Source organism: Eptatretus burgeri, chromosome 12 (genome assembly GCF_056783735.1).
Source record: "Eptatretus burgeri isolate ZD-2024b chromosome 12, Ebu_testis_v1, whole genome shotgun sequence".
In the NCBI taxonomy this organism is placed as follows: domain Eukaryota; kingdom Metazoa; phylum Chordata; class Myxini; order Myxiniformes; family Myxinidae; genus Eptatretus; species Eptatretus burgeri.
Window position 1 is genome coordinate 37,771,767 of NC_140972.1, and position 25,050 is coordinate 37,796,816.

The window sequence follows — 25,050 nt, forward strand, 5'->3', positions numbered from 1 at the left end:
GCAAAATGTTGTACCTAGAGAAAAGTATGTTGAGAATCTCCCGATCTCCTCAAAAGTTTTAAAAGTGATGACGATGCGATTCCAATCACTGTGGATGGAGAGCAAACGTGCTGATAATTCCTGATAAACAGACAATCGTTGCTAAAGTAAGAGTTGATCAAATAATCAAAGCACAGAGATAATCCATTCATTCCAGCTTTGTTCATTTCAATCCCAGAATACCCCCCAAACAGGATTGCAGTAATATATCTTATAAATGGCAGCAGAAGGGTAGGGGTAAGCATGGAAAATTCCTTAAGGGAATATAAAATGCAAATAACAAAGAGCAATCAGAGATTACAGACCCTTGCCAGGACTTGTTTTGTGTGGTGTATTTTTTGTGACAAATAAGTGGAAGGATGTACTTCATGAAAGGTTGTTGATTGCAAATGAAAGGTCTAAACAGTCGAGTTGTAAATGTGTAAAAGCAAAGGTCTGAAAAGTTGTAAAGGTCAGGTCAAAAGTTCTGAAAAGGTATAAATGGGTCTCAAGTGTCTTGAAAGATTGAAGGGGTCTAAAGGGTGTAATTTAAGGTCGAAAGAGTCAAAATTGTCTGAAGGGGTCGAAAGGATCTTAAAACGTCTAAAAAAAGGTCTTAAGGTCAAAGGGGTCTGCAGGGTATTAAACAGTCTGAAAGGTGTGAAGATCTAAAGGGCAGAAAGGATTCTACAGGCCTCAGGGGTTATAAAGTGTCTAAGATAATATAAAGGGTCTTAGAGGTCTAACCCTTTTAAATGGGGTCTATTGGGTCTTAGGGGTCTAAAGTGTCTAAGATAATATAAAGGGTCTTAGAGGTCTAACCATTTTAAATGGGGTCTATTGGGTCTTCGGGGTCTCAAGTGTCGAAGATAATATAAAGGGTCTTAGAGGTCTAACCATTTTAAATGGTGTAATGGGGTCTATTGGGTCTTTGGGGTCTAAAGAGATCTATAGGACCTCCAGGGTCTTTGGGTTCTAAACGGTCTTAGGGCTCTTAAGAGTCTTACCGGTCTTAAAGTATAGAGGGGTTCAGTATCATTAATACACATACTCACATTATGTTTGGACAAATAGACAGACAGACAAACGGACCCGAATGCAATACCCTCTCCTCTGGCGAGGGTAATTATATTGTTTAATCAAGGTAGTGTAAACTCTCAGAGAAGGAAGAGTAATAGGACAGGTGGACATTCATCTAAATAATAACTCAGTGGTAGTATAATGGCCATACTACATTCAATGAAATACATTTTCCAATAATGTGCTGTAAATATTAACAGCTTGCTGAACAGTTGTAATATAGTTTTACAAACAATATGACAAATGACACATTTAATTCTCTGAACTGATTCTATTCCTGTTCTGAAAGAAACATCATTTGAAAGGTAAATGTAGGAAAAAGCTATTCTGCCTCTTCAAAGTTGTACTTGTTCATCCAAAGTTATTACAGCATAAAACTGCACCTGCTTGCAATCACATGATTAATTTACTTAAATGTCCGACCCAGTGGCATTGTGGTTAGAGCATTCACTCTGACTCTGGGAGGTCGGTGGTTCGACCCAACCAAGCCATATCAAAGGCTATCAAAAGGGTGCATGTGATTTCCTCACTTGATGCTCTGTATTTATAGATGGAGCATGGATAAACATCATGGCTTGGAATCACGTGGAAAGCATAGGTTCAAATCACCACTAGATGGCATCAATAGAACCCAGAATACTCCAACAAGTTACTTCTTCCAACATCAATGGCTATGATTGAATGAATCATGTTAAAAGTCAAGTCCTGCATTGTCCATATCACTGTCTGCTTGTGTGTGCATAGTTTTCGTGTGACAGCTCTTTCTTGAGCCTTCGACAGTGTAGAGAAAAAACGGTGCAATTGAGTGCAATTCAGCGCAATTCAGTACAAGGTGGTTTCAGAAACGCACATGAAGGTCACTTGTGACGTCGGCTTTATGAATGAAATTGGTGGGCCATACTCACATTTAAAACATGAACAAGTGTTTGAGGCTGTGTCTCAAGGAAACGCAACTTATCTCGAATGTACTCTTGCTGCTTCTTATTAAATTCCTCTGTTTCAGCATTCAAAATCATCAGTTGCATCATGAGATCTGTAGGATTAATTGATGATGTTCAGTTATAATAAAATGTAAATAATCTCTGTTTTATTCATGAGAGACATAACCAAAGGGGTAAACCAGGATAAAGTGGACAACTGGGGCAAAGTGAGCTACAACTTCTGTGGCCTATGCGAATGTTGCAATGTATTAAACTTCAAAAAAATTTTGTAAACATGTTCGAGGCCCGTGAAGAGCTATAGCAGAACGGAAGAGAGCAAAATGGAAAGGGGAAAAGTCCAACTAAACAGCAGAGTTGAAGTGAGAGTGAGATCAAGGGTAGGGTGAAAAGGACACATGGGGGTGAACAAGTTGCACATAAGCGAAATGAAACGGCAAAAAGAGAAAGGGGAAAAGCGTAGATGAAAGAGAAAAGGAACAAACCAACTGACAGGAAATTGTGGTTTTTGGGTATGATGTCAGAAAGATCATGATTAGAAAAAGAAAGATGAGGAAAGATCATGAGTATGGATGGAGGATGACATGAAGTAGTACTGAAACAGCTGCCTTGAAGCCCTGGAGGAAAGAATGGGACTGCACAGACTGGGGTAGTTGGTTCCACAGTTGAGAGAAAAGTGGGAAAATTAGTGGAAGAGAACAGTGAGCCTGGATTTGGGAGTTTAATAAGAAGAGGAAACCGGCAGACCATGTGCACGCTGCAGAAACCTGGGAGGGACAGAGCAAAGAGAGAGCAGGGATTGCAAGACCAAAGAGGAGGCGGTAGAATATGAAGATGTCACCACCCTGACTGTGATGTGAAAGAATCAGGCCTCGACATTCAGCTTCGTTGTGGGAGATCGCATTGATTTTGAGGGCCTTGTTTTCCATGGCATCAAGGAGGGCAAGATATGAGGAAAGGGCATCAGCCCTAAGGGGAGCGTAGTACTCCATCATGCCTGGTGTTGGCTTTATGGTTAGGGTGGTGGGCTTGGGATCCTGCTCAGCTGTTGAATTAACACCAGGTGAGGTTGACTCAACCTATCATCCTTTAGAAGTCAGCAAAATGAGTACCAGCTTGCTGGGATGATTGAGCCATTTAAGTATCCTGTGTTGGAGTGGCAACCCATCCAGGATTGTACCCAATAGTCGAGGAGACTGGTTCAGCAGCATCGATACTCTGTACAGCGTATGGTCTCAATGGAATGGAAATGGAAAGTACTCCATCAATTTGTGAATAAAGGCTTTATATGTTGTAAAAAGTTCAGACTTTCCAAGGAAAGACTTTGCACAATGAAGTCAGTGGCTGGCTATGGAGGGCATCTTGGAAATATTGTCTGCCGAAGAAAGGTCATGGCTGTTGGTGAGGCCCAAAGGTTTGAGAGACTTAACCTCTTCAAGTGGTTTATTTCGGAAGCAGATTGGAGGGATTGCCAAACGGTTCTTTCAGAGAAGCAGGGTGAGTGTGTTCTTTCTCTCTCCCAAAGGACTGGACCGCAAACCCTCCAGTCTAGCTCCTCAACAACCCTCTCGGAGAGCGTTGCTGAAACTCTTGGGTCTCACTCTTAGCCATGATCTCTCTTGGGCTAACTACATTTTCCCGTTGGTCTCTGAAGCCAGCTGCCGAATGGGCATCCTCCATCATGCAAAGTCCTTCCTTGGCACACTTGAGTTCATATTCACCTACAAAGCTTTCATCTGGAACTTGATGAAGTACTGATCTACCCTATCAGTTGGCTCCCTTGCCTCACATCTTGCTCAGCTTGATGCCACAGACACCAAGGCTTTCAAGATCATTGGAATTTCTTTCAATGAAGCTGATCAGTCCATGGGCCGATCACTTTGCCATCGCCAACAAGTTGGTGGTCACTCTCTCTTCTTCCGCCTGTTTTCTGGTCTTGCACCCTCTGCCCTCTCCGTGCTTTGGCCCCTCCAGGTATCTACAGGACACACATAGTCCACTAGTATACATGGACACACATGGTCCACTCCTAGTGAAACTGCCCAAATCCAGAACCACTACTCGCCTTCACTCATTTGTTCCACCTTCTTCCCATCTGTGGAACCAACTTCCACACTCTTTTCTATCGCATTCTTCCCTCAGGTATTCAATACAGCTGTTCACCACCATCTTAAATCACCTCCCCATTCCCTAACCCTAACAGCTAATAAGGTTCGGGTTAGGGTTAGGGTTAGCTGTTAGGGTTAGCTGTTGGGGATAGGATTAGCTCTTAGGGTTATGGTTAGGTGTTAGGGTTAGGTTTAGCTGTTGGGGTTAGCTGTTAGGGTTTGGGTTTGGGTTAGGGTTAGGGTTAGCTGTTAGGCCATTAAACCATTCCCATACCCATCCGAACATTTTGTTTCTGCATTTATCTTGTCCATCCCTCGCATTCTCCACGTCCCCTCATCGTTACCAGCATCCCTTGTTTATCAGACACTGTCTATTTTCTCCCTCTGCCCTGCTGTTGGTGTTTCCCCCTTCTCCTGCTGTTCCTTTTATTATGATGTGTCCTGATCTGTTTTGTGTTCTCGCTCTTCCATGAGCCTTAACTATGTACACACAAAAACAAAAGCTGCAAGTGCCAAGCCTCATCACCCATGCTGTACATGCCCAACCACCCACAGACCCCGAGACACATTAAGACTATACTACAAAGACACTACTGAGATGTCCTTCAAAACATTTTCCCACAGATCAATGATGATTACAAAAAACACATCAATACCCACATCACTATAAACACCATCAACATCCTGGGCCCGAACAGTGTTCTGGACACGAAACCCCCATCCATCATTGAGACAGAAATTACTCCCCAGGTCTGATCGTGTTCACATTTTACATCTATGCTGTAGACAGCTTTTACAGAACAAATATAGATGGGATGACACCAATGACGACACCTGCAAACTCTGCCAGGCCGCCCCACATGATACACATTTACTTAGAGAACTTGCGTCACCCCTACCCCCCACCCCTTCTACAAGACCACCGGCAAAGATAAAAACACCCCGATAAACTAAATGGGGTCTTGCTGATCCTATGTAGTAATTCTGGATGTAATCAGCCTAGAACTGTAGGAGGAGTAGCGTAACTAACAAACAAACAAACACACAAACAACCACCGGTCTGTGAATTGTAGTAAGGTTTATGGAAGAGTAAATGGCCCTGGCTCCACAAAGGCAACAGCACAACATCATATATGTGAGGGATCTCTGGGTTGCTCCTGGGAGATCGATCGGCTATCTCCGTGCCAGGGGCATGTCCGAGCAGAACTGACCGGTGCAAATCAACAACAACTTCATTAATGTTGTTGTAGCATTCCTAACGCTCATTCAACATGTGTTGTACGAGTAGATGGGTGGCCTGGTAAAGAGTGCATGTTTTATTTCAACAAGTTTGCTGTCCATCAACAAAGTTCTGCACATATTCACATGCAAATTGTAGCAGTGATTGCATGAACATCAAGGAGGTAAAGGTTGCTGCAATGCCCTCCTTACCTGTGGGATATTTGTGATGTTTTTCCAGCAGTATTCCCTGGTCTGCTGGAACATTCCACTCTTCCAGCAAACTGCATTTCAAACTTAAGGCCTGACCTTGGTCAAACCCCTCCATGGGTTGTTTCACCTGCATGACGACATCATTGTCACCTCCATTATGTCTCGTGTTCTTGTTTTCTGTCATCTGCTGGGTGTCAATAAAACCACCGTGAGAATTATCAACGTCACAAATTGCATGTCCAGGTGAAGTTCCAAATACATCGTTGTTAGGCTATAAACGGTGTTACACGTTTGTTGTAAATCTGAGTTGATAACTTCTTGACTTTTGGATGGAAAAGGCTTGTCATTGTCAGTGTTCCTGAACAATGGTGCCAACATATTGATGAATCCTTTTGTGTAATATCTGTGCTTCAATGAACTGCAATATCTGCATTGAAAATTTGACCTGTTTTCGTATCGCAGGTAAGCGTTTTTTGTTTCGTCCCCGTAGCTAACTGAAACTTGTGATAAGTTACGTTTGAGCATGTATCTCTTCGAATGCGAACAACAGAATCATGGATAAAACAAGCTTATTTTACACGAAGCTAAACAGGACTCAATTTTTTTTATATATAAACAAACAGTTGTTTATACTATGACATATCACAGGTCTATAAGAATTCCACATCGCTGTTGTTTTTGGGGTTATTGTTGAGGGTCGATTTTGGAAATGTGCACTTATTGGTTGGAAAGCTGCAGGACCACACCCACATATGTTGCTTGACTCCTCCCACCATGGCACCAAGACAAAATGATATGGCCTCCATCTTGGTTTTCTGGTGGGCCTAACACATTAGGCCTGTGGGCCTCAGCTATACACTGTCCAGGTTTGTTTCATCAGATTTCCATTGGCTTTGTAAGTCTGGTGTTAGCTTCGTGGCTAGGGCAGCTGGCTTAGGATCTTGGAGTGTCCTGAGTTTGAGCCCCATTGGCTGCTGAATTAACACCAAGTGGGGTTGACTCGGCCTGTTATCCTTCTGAGGTTGCCAAAATGAGTACCAGTGTACTGGTGGAGGGGCACAGCATCAGTGGCACAGCTGTGCTTCCAAGAAATGACAGCTACCCAGCAGCCAAGCTGCCATATGCAAGAACGGATTGGCTTTGTTTAGGTCGAGTGTTAATCATATCATGGTGAGGGACCCCGAAAAATGTTATATGTCGAATAAAAATTATTAGGAAGGTTTAATCTTGCCCATATGCACATACCGAAAAAAAAAAAATAGATATCGTTATGTAATTTTTGAATGGACCCATATTGGCATTAAACAATCCGTGACCTTGTAACAAATCAGCTTGTTCTAATATTACCGTGGCAGAGGCTGACATGGATGAGAGGTGTCGAATTAATATTTTCAGAGTGCTTTAAATGTGCATTTCCCAACCGGCCTGTTACCGAATTTTTAAAGCCAATTCACTCATACTTAATGGCAAAGACCCGTACCTCGAATGACCACGCACAGGTTTTAATGAGCAAAAGGTTTATTACAACAGAGAGAGAGCGGGAGGGCAGAAGAGAGGAGATGTGGGTGGGTCTTTATACACACACACACACACACACACACACACACACACACACACACACACACACACACACACACACACACACACACACACACACACACACACACACACACACACACGACAAAACTAAGGTACATGTGTAAAAGTAAATCTGTTTGGAATCACGATGAATGTTATCTATCTCATCATATTCATTCACATGGGAACACCAGACAGACAAGGCACAAGGTTAATGAGACAGATTAAAGAATGTAATCTGAGCCTTGGGTCAGGATTTTTAAATTTTATTCTCAGACACAGCTTTCACCACATAGACATGTGGGATATGACCAAGGTTGAGGGAGTTGAGTGGACAGAGGACGCAAATAAAAAAAAACTTGTCGCAGCTTGTGACCACAGTGCGGTCATTCTTGTTATTCCTGCATGTGAAAGCTTTGTACGGTACAAATATGGGGTCTCCCAAAATTTTTATTTTACCACAATTCGATATAAATGTGATGTGATTGTGGGAACATCGTTTTGGGACATCCTGTAGACTTGAGGTACCGCAGAACTTTTACATGGATTCCGAAAACATTTAATTATATTGACAATAGAAGAAACGACACAGTATAGGGGATTTTGATCCTAAAATCACAGCAACATTAGCAATTGTGGCACAAGGTTCCTAGTAAAATACACTGAAAGGGGGAATGTGTTTGATATAAAATAGATTATCCCCTTACCTGAAGTTTTGAAGATTGTGCTTGGTTTTTACCTTTACACAGTTACACAGCACGTTTGGACATTTTTCGCCGAAACCGTCAATAAGCATACAAGGTACATGCACAACATTACCAAGTTCAGTAGGACACCCCATCTAAAATCGAAATGTACCTTCGTAAGTTGCACGTGCTTATTTTTCCCAACACGAAGCAGCTAGTACTTTATAAGGGGGTGCAGCAGGTATCGAAACTCAGGGATGTAATCTGATATATAAAAAAGCTGATGAAGAAGTTTTTTCTGGGGGGTGGGGGTTGTGGGTATGAAGGGATAAGTTGTGGGGCAGTAGATGTTATGACTGTTTACATTTTTGTAACATTGAGCCTTTCCATAATCTCCTTTGGAAATGGAAGATAACAGATCACGTCAACATTAAAAATATAACAGGTAAAACCAAATTTATTGCCAGATAAGAGCCGAAGAGCCTTGAAAAGGCCAAAATGGTGTAATGTAATGCCTGATATAAAAAGCCCCAAGTATTTTTCATGTTCCTAAAAGAGTTCGACCTGTGCTTGTTGTCAAAGACTGACTAACGTTGTCATGGAATTCAAAGGAATGGTTGTAAATTAATAACCTGCATATTTCCTGACTGTCTCCATCCAACAATCAATACACGAGTGTACACTTGCGTTGCAGGAAGTTGCGTTTACATGATTGGAAGTCTCGATTTAAATGACTTGCTGATTTGGGAACAACTTCAAATTTATATCAAGATACTTTTTTTATTGGCATCCATGACATCAAAACTTTAAACGATGTCAAAGCTTTTATAAGTAGTACTGACTTTCTCTCTATGATTAGAAGCGAATGTTTATGGATTTTCGACATAACCTGTATTTCCACCAACTGCTGGAATTGTTTTTGTTTTTACAACGGCTTCCGTTTGACAGTAAAATTCTGTTTTCATTAGACCTTGGAATAACTGATCTTAATGGCTTTGCATGTGACTTTTTGGAGGATAGTCAGCTGTTTGTGCATGCTGATGGAAGGCGTCCGATGCCGTGATACTTCTACACTTCCTTACTCAACCTTGCAAGTTGTAAACAAGCACAACAGTGCCGATTTGAGGCGATTCATTTTCTTCCTGTTATTTTTCCTCATCTTTCAGCCACATTTGTTCACAAAACTTTGGTCTATAATCTGCTTCTGGCAAAGGAGATGTTTTTGCTGACTTTTCAGCAACATAGTCCTTGTGAGGAGGAAAGAGGGGTGGTGGTGGTGGTGGTTGGGGGGGGGGGGTGGACTCTTTCCACTTGTGAATGAACAAGGACTCTTCTGTAACATCTTACAAGGAATTCCCTGCTACATTTGCAATCTGTTTTCTGATAGAATTTATCTTCCTTTCCATGTCGTTCCTGCCTAGTGCAAATTCATTGCCACAATGGCACTGACAGTCCATTTCTCATTCCATCATGACTCAACACATTATATATTGTTACGGCTGTAGAAATTCGCAAACCACCATCCAGGTCCCGTAGGTGAGGTATCTCTTAAGTACATGTGTAGTTAGCCCCAAACGCGTTGGTTTAGAGGGAATAAATGTGATTCATTCGGGCTGCGACGCTTTGAGTCAGTCGTTTTTCTCTTTCTATCCTTTATTTCAAACAAAAACCAACAAGGGGCTCGGTGGTTTTCGCGCCATTCTTCTTCGCGCTTGGTGTGAGGGAGGAGAAGCGAGGGGAGGGCAGCTGGCGTCCGATTGGTGGATGCGCGGTGTGACGCGGCCAGGGAGGAGGAACGCCCCTCTTCGAGACCTTTCTTGAAGCGCCTCGAAGGGGGGTGGTGCAAAGATCGGGGCAGAGCTCCGGGATATAAAAGTCGGAGACGGGCGAAGCAGTTTTGTGGATGCTCTTGCTCGGTGGATATTCTTGCTTCGTGGTTGTTCTCGCTCTCGTCTTCTGGCTCGCTCGTTCTGGTGGCCGCTGGCCTGGTCTTTTGTGGGGCAGTTGCAAGACCCCGCTGGCGGGAAGGAGCGTCCGCCATTCCCCTCTCCCGACTTCGGGCATCCACGTTTCCCCCCCCCCCCTATCCGCGCTGGGATAGCGCCGATCACTCGGTCCGTGGCGTCGAGTGGCCAACACGTGCAGGCGCGAGGCACGCAGGAGAGGACTCTCCTACCACGCCAGGGCACGGAGTCTGTTCCAGGCGGGACCACGTCGACGGACGGAGGAGAGGGACTCGACGGCCCAAAAGGGAAGTCACCATTTCTTTTCGGGGTTTTTTTGTATGGAACTTGTGGCGCCGTGTCTTGTGAAGTAAAACTGTATAAGTGTTGCCTTGTGTCAGTCTTAGTCGGTTGTAGCTCTGCGTCGTCGTTGCTTCATTGTTTTTCTTCTTGCATTTGCTTTATGTGCATTCTGATCCTGTTTGGCTGTATATGTGTGCTCTCCGTGTGTCTGTGTGAATAAAGTGCTTGTGTGAACTTGTTCCCCGTTTCGCTGCGTCCTTCCCTTTGTTGAATCTCCATCTTGCTTCACGTAAAGGGTTCGTAGTGGGCTTAATACGCCCGATAATTAATCAGAACCGTCGAGGCCGACGATAACACCGCTCGGTTATCCCGATAGTACGGAACGGACCGCTTAAGCGGCCCGTGTCCGGAGTCGACCTGCGGCGAGGTGCGATCGCCCGGTTTACCATCCGCGTGGGTACTTAGGTAGGTCGAGTTTGGCGAACAACCCTATCCCACGCGGGTGGCCGATTGGCACGATCGTGGTAAGGCCGAAAGGCCCACCCGTGACTGGCTCCGGGCGATAGTTCCTGGAGGGTCACGACAGAATTGTCCGTCCGGTGGGCGACGTGCTGCGTTTCGAGTCACGTGGCCGATCGCACGCCGGCGGGCGCGAATTCGCAACAATATATATATATATATATATATGTATATGTATATATATGTATATGTATATGTATATGTATATGTATATATATATATATATATATATATATATATATACAGGTTGGCCTGAAAGTCACTTTACCCCTTCCCAGTGAAGCATTGTTCTTGAACTCTTTTAATATACAGGTTTTATTGTGCAGTACTTACAATAATTAATTTGTCATTGTATCTGTATGTGTTCCATCATTCTTCTGAGTCAGTGTTTCCGCATACCATAGCGGGCGAGGGGGCGAGGGCAGAGAGGAAGGGACGGAGGGAAGTGCGAGAAATTTATCAGGGGTAAAGTAACTTTCAGGCTACTATATAAATATATATATATATATATATATATATATATATATATATATATATATATATATATATATATATATATATATATATACATATATATATATATATATATATATATATATATATATATATATATTGTTATTTTGGCCGTGGGTCGGTGGCGAAAGCGACCAAGAGGTGGGGGAGGCTACGTCGTCTCCCACCATCCTCCCGGAATTGTAGGCCGTCGCTCCGGATAATTCCTTGACGCGGCGGGTCGCTGAACCGACCGTGGTCGCCAATATTTCAACTGCGTAGCATAGGGTCTATTTGTCTATAGCCAATTTACCTAATTAACTACACGATTTCAACTTCTGAGGAAACCACACCCTCGGCACATCTTGCTCGAACCGGGTCACTCTACCGACTGCGGTGGAGTTCCAACTTCCGACTACCATCTCTGGTTCGGGTGCAGCCGAACAGAAACTGTCAAAGCCGTGCTGGCTGGGATGAACGGATTATCGGGTTTAAAACCCCGCCTAAACTCAGATCCGAACCATGCTGGACCAATACAAGAGAGGACGGAAACGAACTGGGGACATTTCTAACAAGTTTTATTTCCAATAAAAAGACAAAGGCAAGACTTAGCATGAATATTCACGCAGTATTTACAATGTTCCAAAAAACACTTATTTAGTTCTACTCATCAGACGGGCCCACACGCAGACACACACACAAATTAAAAGAAACCCAGAGTTCTTTATTGGACCCTCACAGTGTAGAGAGACAAGCTGGGGGTCAGAGTTCGGATGGGTACCTGGCCATTGGGGAAAGGGGGTACTCCGTGCTGCGGCACCTGACAATGGTCGCTGGTTTGGTCCCCAGTCACACTTATGGGCTCGGGTGGTGAATGGCCAGGGTCCACGGAGGGGGCCAGCAGAGACACGTTCGCCGCCGAGACGACCTTCTGCTCGACCCTTGTGACAGCCCTCGTAACAACCACTGTTACCACCCCTTTGTAACAACCATCGTAACCCCTTCGTGACAGCAAAAACCCACCAGACTCTGCTCTCAGAGAGTGCTTGGGGATTTATCGACCTCTCTCAATGGGGAGGGGCCCTTGATGAAACACACCCTGCCTTTGATTAGACAGGGTCCTATGGCCCACCCTTCCGGGGCGGGGCTTAGGCCCCTGCCGGGAAACTCCAGCCACTCTTCCACGCAGGTTCATACTTGACGAGTAACAGTATTAACGCTGCAAAAAGTCGTTGGGAAAGAGTTACAACGTTTGTGGGAGCCGAGAAACCGGAACCGCGAGATCTTGCCTTGGCACGTCAGGGTGCGAGAAGGTAGCTGGTTGGTGGTGGATTGTGATGGGCTGAGGGGTCATGCAGATGGAATGGTTGTGAGATGGCTTGTGAGATAAAATAACCTAACTAAAAGAAATCGCAATGCACGCCTTTGATTCTCCCACTAGACAAAAGGAAGGGGATCTGACTACACACATACTTAATGACATAACTGACTTTTGGGACATCTGTATGTTGAATGCACATGCTTTCCAAAATCCATAACAATATATATGTGTGTCCTGAAGCTCACCTGGATCAGGAGCACCAGTCACTCAACCCCCCCCTATACATCCATCCATTGGGATCATACTCTGTGCAGAGCGTTGGTGCTGCCTCAGCAGTCTCCTTAGCTATTGGGCACAATCCTTGACAGGTCACCACTCCGACACAGGATACCAGCAAGCTGGTACTCATTTTGCCAACCTCGGATGGATGACAGGCAGAGTCAACCCCACCTGGTAGTAATTCAACAGATGAGTGGGATTTGAACTCAGGGTCCTGGGATCCAAAGCCTACCACCCTAATCATTAAGCCGACACCAGGCATAACCCCGCCCCATCCCCCCCCCCCGCAGACCCCCTTAGGCCCTGACTTTTTTTTTTAATGCCGTGAACAAACTTTGGTACATCATGGGTGATGAAGGTTGTGATCAAGTCTCATCAAAATCGTGTGTGCAGTTTCGGAGAGGGGAGCAATACATTTTTGGGGGGTCGGGGGGGTGGGGCAAAACCCCTGCATACACACCCTGAATTAGCACAGATTTTGATGCAGTCAATCCATCTTCGTGAGGCACCAGATATGAAGCATGTGGCCAAGTTTCATTGAAATCGTATGTTTGGTTTGAGTGATAATGACTGAAGTGTTTACAGACTGACTGACTCACTCACTCACTCACCTCCGGATACTGCTCGATTGTACAAGCTCACCAGAATTAAGTCCAGATGAGCTAAAAACGAAAAGCATAGTCTGTCCGTGAAGCTGTGAAGCGGTGAAGCTGCAAAGCCATGTGATTATACTCGTACGTCTATTAAAAAGTACTGTTTGAATGTCAGTTGCACTCTGACTTCACACATGTATGTCTATTAATTAATTACCTACTATTGGAATGTACCTTTCGACCCTGTAGACTGCTGAGACCCCTTCGACCGTTGAAAATCCTTTAAGACCCCAAGACCCTTAAGACCTCTAAAGATGCCTAAGACCCAAAAGACCCCAAACTCCCCGAGGACCCAAAATATCCCGAAGATGCAGATTACCCAAAATACCCCAGAGGCCCAAAAGACAAAAGACCCAGATGACCCAAAAGACCCAAGACCCGGATGACTGAAAATCCCCAAAAGACCCTGAAGACCCAAAAGTCCCCAAGGACCAAAAAGACCGAGATGACCCAAAAGACCCCAAAATCCCAGAGGACTCCAAAAACCCTGAGGACCCCAAATACTCCTTTTACCTTTAAGACCCTGTCAACACTTTAGACACCTTTCGATCTCCTCACCTTTGAGACCTGTTACACCCTTTTGACCCCTAAAACATTGAGACATTTACACCCCTGAAGTCCCTTTAGATCCCCTGAGACCTTAACACCATTTAGACCCTTACCCTTCAGACAGATTAGAGAGCTTATATCCTTGACCATTTAGAACTTTAGACCACTTGGACCTTTCTATATTGCAAATAAATATATCACCAATATTACAAATCAATTTGAACAAAAGAAATGTTTGTATTATGATTCGTGTAAATCATGACAACACAGCAAATCTGTGACATCAATCTCTGCAATGACGTGTGGAGAGGCGAGGGTAGTGAGCTGGTCAAAACAATCAGCTATTTGTCTGATCAAAAAGAACTGTAACGGCACTCAGTAAAGCGCATACCTCCGCCAGGCTGAACACTTTAAGTTTTGTATCCCACTGATAGGCCGGATCTGGATCTTCACAAAAATCAAATCAATTCATCCATGTCATGCACCTAACCTGTTCACCAAGTTTCGTCCGAATCTGTCCATAACTTTTTGAGTTATCCTGCTCACAGACAAATAGACAGACAAACAAACAGAGGTGAAAACATAAATTTCTGCCCACCTTTGATGGCAGAGATAATGATAGTTAAATAAAATAAAAATCAAGAATCACACAACTTTATAAATCTGCCTTTTCAAGAAATAAATCTCCCAATTAATGGTAAAATTTTTCTCTTTTCTTTGTTTTATTTCAGTCCCTTAATGTGGTCCTTAATCAGATTGGAGAGTTTAAAATTATATAATGAACTTGTGGGAAAATACCAACTGTGTTATAACCATACACTTTAAATAAGAGGTCAAAGATATTTTTATTCCTGAATGAATACGAGTTGTATACATCAATGCCGTATGACTATTCAAGAGAACTGATTAAGTCACTCATTTAATATTTTCCTGCTGGAGTTTAATGTAAGTCGTTGTAGAGTTAATGAGCAAACGATTGAAAGCCTTAAAAGAGCAGGTTGATCTGAATGAGATAAAATTGTCATTTATACTGTTGACTTAGACAAGATTTGGATAATTTGTTACATTACAGCAGCCAAGAGGCCATCTCCTTTGTACATTGTATGTAAAAAGGTTGAGTTTTAACCCACCCACCACCAACCCCTCCCCTGAATGTTTCATTGCAGCCCCATATTTCCTTCCATTCCCTTCCTTTTATCGGCCTTACACACATAATGACATTCTGCAAGTAAAGCCTATAAATTATTCGAGAAAACTGACTACTCTTATCAAACAGTATGCAAGCATAATGTAGAAACTCCCATTAGAGATAGACACCAAATTGTTTCCTGTTGAGTTGGTTATATGCGGTGCCTGTTACAAAAGCACAGCTCAGAACACTATATGCAAAAATATGGAGAGAAGCAAACGAGGAATAGAAAATAAAAGCAATCAAAGAAAAGCTCCTTTTAAAATGTGCACTTGAATTCAATTTGAGCCGTGCAGACCACATAAAACCGGCAAATCACCTGAATATACAACAACGGTTTACTTTCTGATGTGAATAGCAGGACATTTTTTACTGCATGGGTTGAGCAGATGATCACAATGTAAGGGCATTGAGAACATGGATAGGAAGGAAAAAAAAAAGAAAAGAACTGGAAACAAAGCAAAAAATAACTGCAAATAAAGCAAAAGAGAAAATACAAACTACAGCAGAGATTCAGCAAGGAAATCAGGTCAGGTCAGGAATGGGAGAATGTGCTGGAGCAGCGCGTTGCTGTGTCCACTTTCCGTCGGTACTCCATGGGCCTCTGTCTGGCCATCCCCCAGGTGGATGCCTGGCCCATCCCCATCTCCTTGAGATGCTGATCAACCTGCTGCAAACCACGAGGCACGTGGTTGGCCAGTTGGCCTCCTCCACTCACGAGACTCCCTCGCTGAGAGAATCTGGTAAGCAGGTTCAGCACCAGGAAAACGAACCACGTGCCCATAAAGCCACAGCTGACGATCACGGATGACACACATACATTTCATTTGAGTCTCTGTGAGAAACCACTTGTTGAACACAAAGTCTGTCCAGTGATAGCCAAGGATTCTCCAAAGAGAACTGGTACCGAAGAAGTTAAGTCTCCGTTTCAGATCCCTGGTCAGAGTCCAAGTGTCACATCCGTATTGGAAGACTGAACGCACCAAGGACTTAAAGATTTATACTTTCATCCTCCTGCATAGGTACCGACAGTGCTACACCCCAAGATCCAGTGAATCCATAACTCCCCAGGCCTCACCCAAAGGTCCATTGCCCTCTGGCTCACAACATGCAGAGACACGAATCTCCCTGCCAAGGTAAGTGAATCTCTCCGTGACCTCAACATCCTCACGACAGACAGATACTGACAAGACAGCAGCATCCAAGATGTCATTGAAATCCTGTTTGGCTGTTGAATTAATACCAGGTGGGATTGACTCAGCCTGTCATCCTTTGGAGGTCAGCAAAATGAGTACCAGCTTGCTGGGATCATTGAGCCATTTGAATATCCTGCATCAGAGTGGTGACCCATCCAGGATTGTGCCCAATAGCTCATGAGACTGCTTCGGCATCACCGATGCTCTGCACAGAGTATGGTTCCAATGGATGGGTGTGTAATATCCACCAACTCATGCCCGCAGATGGAATGGCCACTTTAACATCCATCTGAGGGATCGTACTGATGAATTACCCTGCCTGCGAATTACCAGGGTGACAGTTTATAGCTGGGCCAACATTCAAACCTCGGCTAGACAGTTCAGATTGAGTGAACAGCAACTACTTTTTTCAAAACTATTAATATCCGCTTCCCCTGGGAGTGAATATGGTGGCAGTGAATCACTTGCACTATGCCATGTCAATATCCCCACCTTCACCTTCGATATAGGTGAAAACTCCACCCCTCCCCCCCCCACACACACACACACACACACACACACACCCAAAAAAGGTAAGTGGAGCATGAAGGTAAATGCCTGAATGATTCAAACAAAAACAAACAAGAAGTGCAATGGGGCCCGCATTATCCTGTGAACCTTCAACACGGCACGTTTCTCATACAATGTACAAATTGAAGCGAGATTTGTCCATATTACATGCTGGCCAATCTTCCTGTGTCTTTCCAATTTCTTAACATTCTCTTTTGACAGATTACCAAATGTACACATTAAATTGAAAACGTAAGAATACTTCAAATCAAGGACTGATAGAAAATAACCAAAATGTTATTGTCAACAACATGAAACTTTTTCAATTTCCATAAAAAGTACAATCTTTCGGGTTTGCTGCAAGTGTTGGATCTCTTGCCGGCTATTGTCTCCTCTAATTCGATCGGCCTGAACTTTGCCCTGGTGGTGGAGTTACAATTTACATCACTAACCTGTACAATGATCTTACACCTCCCAACTCCCAGTAGTACCTTCGGCTCCGACTTCTCCTCTGCTCCCACCTCTTGTTTGTCTCTGTGTTATGATGTCCTCAAAGCAGTGACAACTTCATGATCTACATCTCTCTCACACAACATGGACCAACTTTTCACCACTCATCCCAACTCTCTCTTCCTCGTATGTGGACATTTCAATTGTCACCATGCAACTTTGGCTGGGTGTTGCCACCTTCATTCCTTCCCTCACTTCAAATGGCACCACAGCTGACTCCGCTCATGAGACGGCCGAATGCCTCAATTCTGTGTATGCTTCAAAATCTTTTTCTTTTGTTGTTAATTAGGTCAATCCGAATAAAGTAGGTCAATGATACTCATCAAATATCAGGTGCATAAGTTCAGTGTAGGACTGTAGGTACACTATTATGATGCAAGAACGTCTTGTAAGGCCAGTGGTCTTTGAGATCCTGCTTTGGCCAAATTGAGCGATTACAAAAATGCGTTATTTTATTCAGACTGCTATTTGACTTGACCTTTATCCAAAAGGATATGATGTATTTTATGGGTGAATGCACCATATTCTAGGCTATCCAGAGAGAGGTCAATTTTGTTCTGATCAGACCAACCTTAGTCAAGTTTTGGTGAAAAATGTTAAAATCTCGATAACTGGGTCACGACCTTAAAATCATGTCAAGGTCAAAAAATATTCCGTCGACCCCGTTTCCCTCATATTTGCAGTATTGATGTAAAATTTAATTCCAAAAGTCCCAGTCGGATCCTACTTACAGCTCGGAAATTGGCAGAAAAAAGGGAGGAAACAATATAAATGGTGGTTTTGTATGTCTCCTAGGGGTTCCAAGAAACTACAAGGCTCCATTAAAGATAGGGGCAATACCTCTTGGTGCTCACCTGGTAGAATAATGATACTGAGGGGGAAGTCAACGTGGGATGGAATCAACAAAATGTGCTCCCCCCACCCTCCTCCACAACCTCCCCCTCCCCAACCCATAAACCCAACTCGACCATGATATTTTTTAAATAGTGTGAGCAAACTTTGGTAGATCATAGGGGATGAAGGCTGTGGTCAAGTTTCATCGAAATTGTGTGTGTACTGTGTAGTTTCGGAGAAGTTGCAAGTGTCTATGTACGGATGGACTGACGGACGGCGTGCCATCCCATAAGCTACCTGGAACAATGTTCCATGTGAGCTAAAATTGGGGACAAAAAATGTAGAACCAAACCCTAAAACAACTATAAGCCTCATCCTATCCTATCGAGGGAGGCTTAATTATTGTCATGTTTAAAATCATGAACATGAAATCTACAAAAAAGGACATTAAGATGATCAACAAAGTCTTTAGGACAGTCTACTCGTCTCATTGATTTGTCCTTGTATCCAATCATAGTCTGCATTTTTGTGCCAACCAGCACGGAAATTATTCCTTCACAATTCCGTTCTAACTTTGGTTTATAATCTGCCTTGGACTTTGTAACTTGCCCATATGTTTCTTTCCGAAAAGCTTTAACTTGCGATCTACATCCATCCACAAAGGTTTCCCTCTGTAGCTAAAATAAGTCCTTCAGCTCATTGGTAAAGGCCCGGTCACACCTTGACGTTTTAGCCAGCGATGGCAACGTATTAAAATGTATGTTAAACGCTGGCTGACGTTGAACTTTTGATGTTTTTTTTTTAAGATTCGGACGTATTCATAACGAGTTGGTCGTATGCATAACATATTAGTAATGGACACAGAACGTTTCGTTGTGTTATAGATAACTTATACCAACGAATGCTGAACTTGTTGTCGGCCTACACAACCGATGCCCAACGATAGTCTAACTTCGGCATAGCGCGTTGCACGCATCGCCGACAATGTCGTGACGTAGCCTATTAAAAGGCTGACGCACAACGATTCGAATCATAACTGCCGTAGAAATGGAAGTGTCAACATCGCGGTCACACCTTGGCGATCTTGCCAGCGTATGCCGACCTAAGAAAAATGTGTCTAAAACGTTGGGGCACGTCAAATACGATATGAGTAAGTTTGGTATACGTGAGTAGAACGCTAAAGTACGCTATCATATGTCGTAGTAAGTAGAGTATGTCAATAAATTTTAAACATGTTCAAAATTTTACGACGTACTCGGCGTATGACGAATCGTTCCGCATGCGATGGAGATAAATTTTACACACGATATGTGGACGCTTACACACGTCCACAAACGCTACTTATAAGCTACTCATAAGTCGAAACACGTCGCGGTAATGTCTTTTTTACGCGAAACATATTTCTAACTTATGTTTGACGTGCTTTGAACCAATTCTTTACGTAGTCCCAACACACATCGACGTATGCAGACGTATTCCAATGACGTCTTCCGGTCGACAAAAAAAAAAAAAATGAATGTGTTTCTAGCTTACAACTGCCATATAAAGACGTGTTCCCAGCGGTTTTGGGAATTGGTATATAAAAATGCTGCTCATAAAAGGGGAACCCAACAGTGTTTTCGAGTCCTTTTTGAGTCGATGTCCATGTCAGCAGTAACAGTATCAGTATCAGTATTAGTATTAGTAGTAGTAGTAGTAGTTTGTTCATGTTGGCAGTAGTAGGTGAGTGTGAGGGGGAGGGTGTGGGTTATGATGGATCGTCCTTGCGTCCGCGTGTCCACGGGTAGGTTCATAGGCTGCCACTCAACGATTTAAATGGCTGCATCTCCACTATTGAAAGTAGACGCTTGCGCTCAACAATTGGATTTTTTTTACACTCAACGACTTTTAAACGGTACCACTCAACTATTTTCATTGTTTACAATGAACGATTTAAATTGCTGTCACTTGCCTTTGTTTTTTGACGCTGGCGCTCGGAAATTTTAATCGTTTCTATTGAACGTGCTAAATCGCTCAAACCCCACTATTGAAAGTAGACGCTTGCGCTCAACAATTGGATTTTTTTTACACTCAACGACTTTTAAACAGTACCACTCTGCTATTTTCATTGTTTACAATGAACGATTTAAATTGCTGTCACTCGCCTTTGTTTTTTGACGCTGGGGTTTGGAAATTTGAAGCGTTTCTTCTGAACGTGTTAAAACGCTCAAACTCGACTATTTTAAATAGACGCTGCCGATGGACAATTGGAATCATAGCCAAGCTCGACATCGAAGTGTGAACATCCTCGTCATGCCGAAGAAAAGTTTGAAGAATGCTGCAAATAAGTGTCCTGGCCGTGGCCGTGGACGCTGACGCAAGGACGATCCATTATACCGACGTCTTTCAGCCTATGAGTAACTTAAAAGTAACGTCTGTCGACGTGTGGCAACGATCGCGTGACGTGCCAACAACACGTTAATCATAGGTTAGAAATAAGTTTCGGGTACACTAAACATTACCTCGGTGTGTCTCAACTTATGATTAACTTACAAGTAGCATGTGTTGACGTCTGTCAACGATCGCAGACCGTGTATACAACTTGTGGCCAGCGTAGCGGAACGTGTGAGTTTTACGCCGGCATACGTCGTGAAATTTCAAGCATGAAAAAATTTGAGGACAACCGAAAAGTACAACGTTTAAAGCCAACGTACAACGACGTATGGCAGTGTTTTTCAGCGTGCTCTCAATGTTATCAAAACTTACCCATAACGTATTCAACGTTTGCCAGCGTTTTAGAAAAAAAATTCAAAAATCGGCATACGTTGGCTAAAACGTCAAGGTGTGACCGGGCCTTAAACGACAACTTGTTATTCGGATGTGTTTTAGCAACTTTATATGAGATGACAGAATTAACACAGAACTTGATGTACTCAGAGATAACCGTTCTTACATTCACCGACTCAGATGAACCATGAATACACTCCAATCTGTCCAATGAAAACATACCCGCAGCTCCTCGGTGGTGTCCGTTCTCCAAACACGCCGTTCCTGGATAACCGCTTTGCACCTTTTCAGTTTCTGCTTGTGAAATGGAACCAAAATAATGTTATTGTGGTCGGGTTTCACAGCTGAGGATAAGTCTTTGATGAATTCACATGAGGAATGTTGGAGTCGTATAAATCCAGAATTAGATCATTCCACGTACGTTGCCGAACATGTTGATCAAATGTTGGTAATACAGTGTCCAGTCTGCACTGAATATGATCTCCCAAGGTAATTTTGGCTCAGTCAGGCGATAGAGCCTCAAGATCATGCATCCTGGAGGTGATTGGATTCACTTGCTGTTGTTACATTGGCTTGTGGTGGAATGTAGATGACCGCTATAAAAATCTGATTTCTGTCCCTCGGTAAATAAACAGGTTGAAGCGCAACAAGAAGCAATTCGTAATGTGGCGTGCATACCTTGTCCTTCACTGAACAGTTATTACACCATCTATAGTTGATGTACATACATACACCAGAAGCCTCTGTTCTATCTCTTCTCACATTTTGTTTGGCCGAGGTAGAGTGATGGCTCTGAAACAGTCAAGGTGGAGTGATAGCTCTGAATCGGCCGAGGTAGCAGTTCGATCTGGATTACCAGAGGGATCAGCCATTGGACCATACCTCTTTCTGTACAACATAAACGACCTACCTGTTAATTTAACATCAGTAATATGACAATTTGTGGACAATACCATAATCCATCTGACCGTCGAAACAGAGCAAGACAGTACCAAAATACAAGAAGACCTCAACCACTTGGCTACATGGGGTGCAGACAGGATGATGGAACTGAATACCCAAAAGTGCCAAGCCATCGCAATTATCGGAAAACGGAGCCGGATCGAACTCCAGTATACTCTGAACAATATCATCTTGGATTCTGCGACATGCTTAAGTATCTTGGTATTACCATCAGCTCTGATCTTAAATGGAACAAGCATGTCACAAATGTATGGGAGGAAGCGAACAACACCTTAGCTTTCCCGAGATGGAACTTGCACATCAACTCTATAAATCTGAAAGCAAAGGTGAACAAAAGCCCTCATCAGATTTCTGGTATAATATGCAACTACGGTGTGGGATCCGTACACAAAGAAATGCACACACCAACGAGAAATGGCACAAAGACAAGCAACCAACTATATACTCAATTGTTACCAAAACACCTCAACCACATCAGCAATGCTAGAGTAACTTGGTTGCACAGCTCTTCAATAAAGTATAGAAAACGTCAGGTGGGTGATGATGAATGAGATACACAACAACATGGTTGCCTTTGACAGTAGACTACACATCACTCCTGTAGCAAGACCAACAAGGCATATGTATACACATGGTTATCAGATTCCACGATTTAGGATCAATTATCATCAACTTTCCTTCGTCACGAGGACGGTGAAGGCAAGAAATGACCTACCCCTTGAAGTGATGACAGCACCATCTGTCCAAGCCTTTCATCTGCATTTGACTAGAGGCCGTAACTAAATTGCACACATCCGACATTTTGCTCTTATGGCTCACGTGCACGTGCAGCAAAACAAGTTCTGCAAGAATCAGTAAAATTGAAGGAGGCAGGCTAACCAGACGAAGAAGTAAAGGGTACCCATCTCTCTGGGCAAAGTGAGGGTGGGAATTTAGAATTTAGTCAAGACTCTGAAGATGACTGGCCTATTATTGGTTGTGAGACATTGATGGATCTTTAAAGGTAACCAGTAATCAATGGTACCAGAGGTGTCGCCAGCTTAACGTACAACACGAGGCATTTTGGAGGCATGTGTGCTTTCTCTGTGCCATCCTGACAGATGTATGCATTCTATACGAGGGCGTGTTGAAAAGTAATACCTCCTATTTTTTCTCCAGAACAGGTAAAGATATTAATCTATCTATAATTCCAGCAATCTCTGTGTGTGTGTGTCTGTCTGTCTGTCTGTCTGCGACCGCCGTTTCTCGATGACCGCCGGTCCGATCTGATTGAAACTTGCCAGGAATATTGCTGGGGACCCGCGGATGTGCCTTTTCGAGGTTTGATATTAATCGGACGAGCGGTTCCCAAGTTAGGACCATTTATCTGTCGACCAATGACAAGACACGGTGCTATGACATCACGAATGACGTCACACTTCTTCGTTTGGTATGATGTCACAATCGACGCTGGGGACCTGAGTATGTGCCTTTTCAAGGTTTGATATTAATGTCTGTGTGTCTGTATGCGACCGCCGTATTCCGTATGCGACCGCCGTATGTATACTGTATTCTAATAATTTCTCGATTTTTTTTTAATGCGCATTTATAGATAAACACAATGCCCCAATACAGTCGTCGTTTACGAGAGCGAAGGAACGGCCTGTGTGGTTGTTTGAAAGTTTTTTTTTTTTTTTGCATGTACGGCCACACACGTACGGGCACACACCTACGGGCCCGCACCAGAATGAATAAAAGGGCAGTCCGCACATTAGTTATTCCCACCACTAGGTGTGAAATTTTGTGATTCTGACACAAGATGTATCAATGCTACATTAATCAAGATGGCAGGGGCAGCACGACATTGTCAGTGCTGTGAAGCATTTAGCACTGGAGATGAGAGTTGGGATGACTGACTCCAAATGAGACAACTGGAGATTACTAGAGCTGACGGGAGATGAGAGTTGGGTGCACCATTGCAATGCTGAGATTAAGAGAGATCAATGGAATACAGCCACAAGGGATCACCCACCCCGACTTGGCTCCTTCAGATTTTCATCTCTACCCCAAACCAAAGGAACACCTTCGCGGAGAACGTTCTTCTTATGACGATGATGCCTGGGCCGCTGTGAAGCACTGATTAAGTCAGAAGGATGCACAGTTCCATTGTGATGGCATCACATAACCACGGGAATGTTGGAAGAAATGAATGTACCGCATGTTGTGATAATAAAGTGCCGTATTGTAATTGGCGGCAACGGAAATTGGGCGGATGTGGCAGCACTGTATATGAAGGTCAATGGCTGGTGATGACACGTATACCACGTACTCCATGGAAAGTCATGCTGGAACAGTAATGGTATGTTATATACTATATTAGGAATAATGTACTCTGAGGAATGTAATTGGGATTAGAGTATGGAGTTTAACTTCGTTATTATGTGATGCGTATGTGGTATTTGCCTTCAGTATTATGTGTACAAGTTATTGTATTTTGTTATTCTTACCCTATGTATATTTATGTTGTTGTAGATATGCGTATGGGTTTTGTGAGAATAAAGCCGATCGAAAAGGTCTATTGTTGATTACTACAACAATAATTTATTCTCACAAAACTTACCTGGTTGGATTGGACCAGAAGAGCGCCAGGCCTACACTGGAATGGAGCGTTTGCTGAGACCAGAGAGGCTGGATTCGGATCCCAGTTCACCCATGGCGGCACAAGAATGGAAACACTGGTTGAAGACGTTCGAAAACTTCCTGGGAGCTCTACCACAGGATAATCTGGATAAGATGAGTCTGCTTACAAATTTTGTCTCACCAAGACTATACGAAACTATATCAGAGTGCACCATTTATGATGAGGCTATCCGTACTTTACAGTCACAGTACGTAAAGCCCACTAATGAAGTGTTTGCACGCCATCGTCTTGCAACTCGCCGCCAGCAGGTCGGAGAGTCCTTAGATGAATACCTTCTGATTCTGAAACGTTAAGTAAAGAGTGTAACTTTGGGGCTGTAACAGCAACTCAACATTGCGAAGAATCCATCAGGGATGCCTTCATTAGCGGCCTGCAGTCACCACTGATCAGACAACGTCTATTAGAGAATAAGACTTTAGATTTAGCTACCATGTTTGATCAGGCGAGATCTCTAGATTCAGCCCA

The 25,050-nt window shown here is 43.4% G+C and overlaps 1 protein-coding gene across 8 annotated transcripts in view; it reads right to left on the reverse strand.

Annotated features, from left to right (window-relative positions):
* SH3TC1 (SH3 domain and tetratricopeptide repeats 1) overlaps positions 1-25,050 on the reverse strand; it is a 98,851-nt gene that overhangs the window by 56,967 nt on the left and 16,834 nt on the right. For 6 of the 8 annotated variants that reach the window (XR_015050329.1, XM_085850172.1, XM_085850176.1 and 3 more), the window contains 3 exons: positions 5,576-5,759; positions 2,004-2,131; positions 15-120 (listed from right to left, as the gene is read on the reverse strand). Coding sequence is in view for 7 of the 8 variants with exons in the window: in XM_085850172.1 (XP_085706298.1) it covers positions 15-120; positions 2,004-2,131; positions 5,576-5,759 (418 nt within the window). In the remaining variant the exon portion in view is untranslated. Of the gene's footprint in view, positions 1-14; positions 121-2,003; positions 2,132-5,575; positions 5,763-25,050 lie in introns of all 8 variants that reach the window. The other 2 variants (XM_085850173.1, XM_085850174.1) reach the window with 1 other exon arrangement.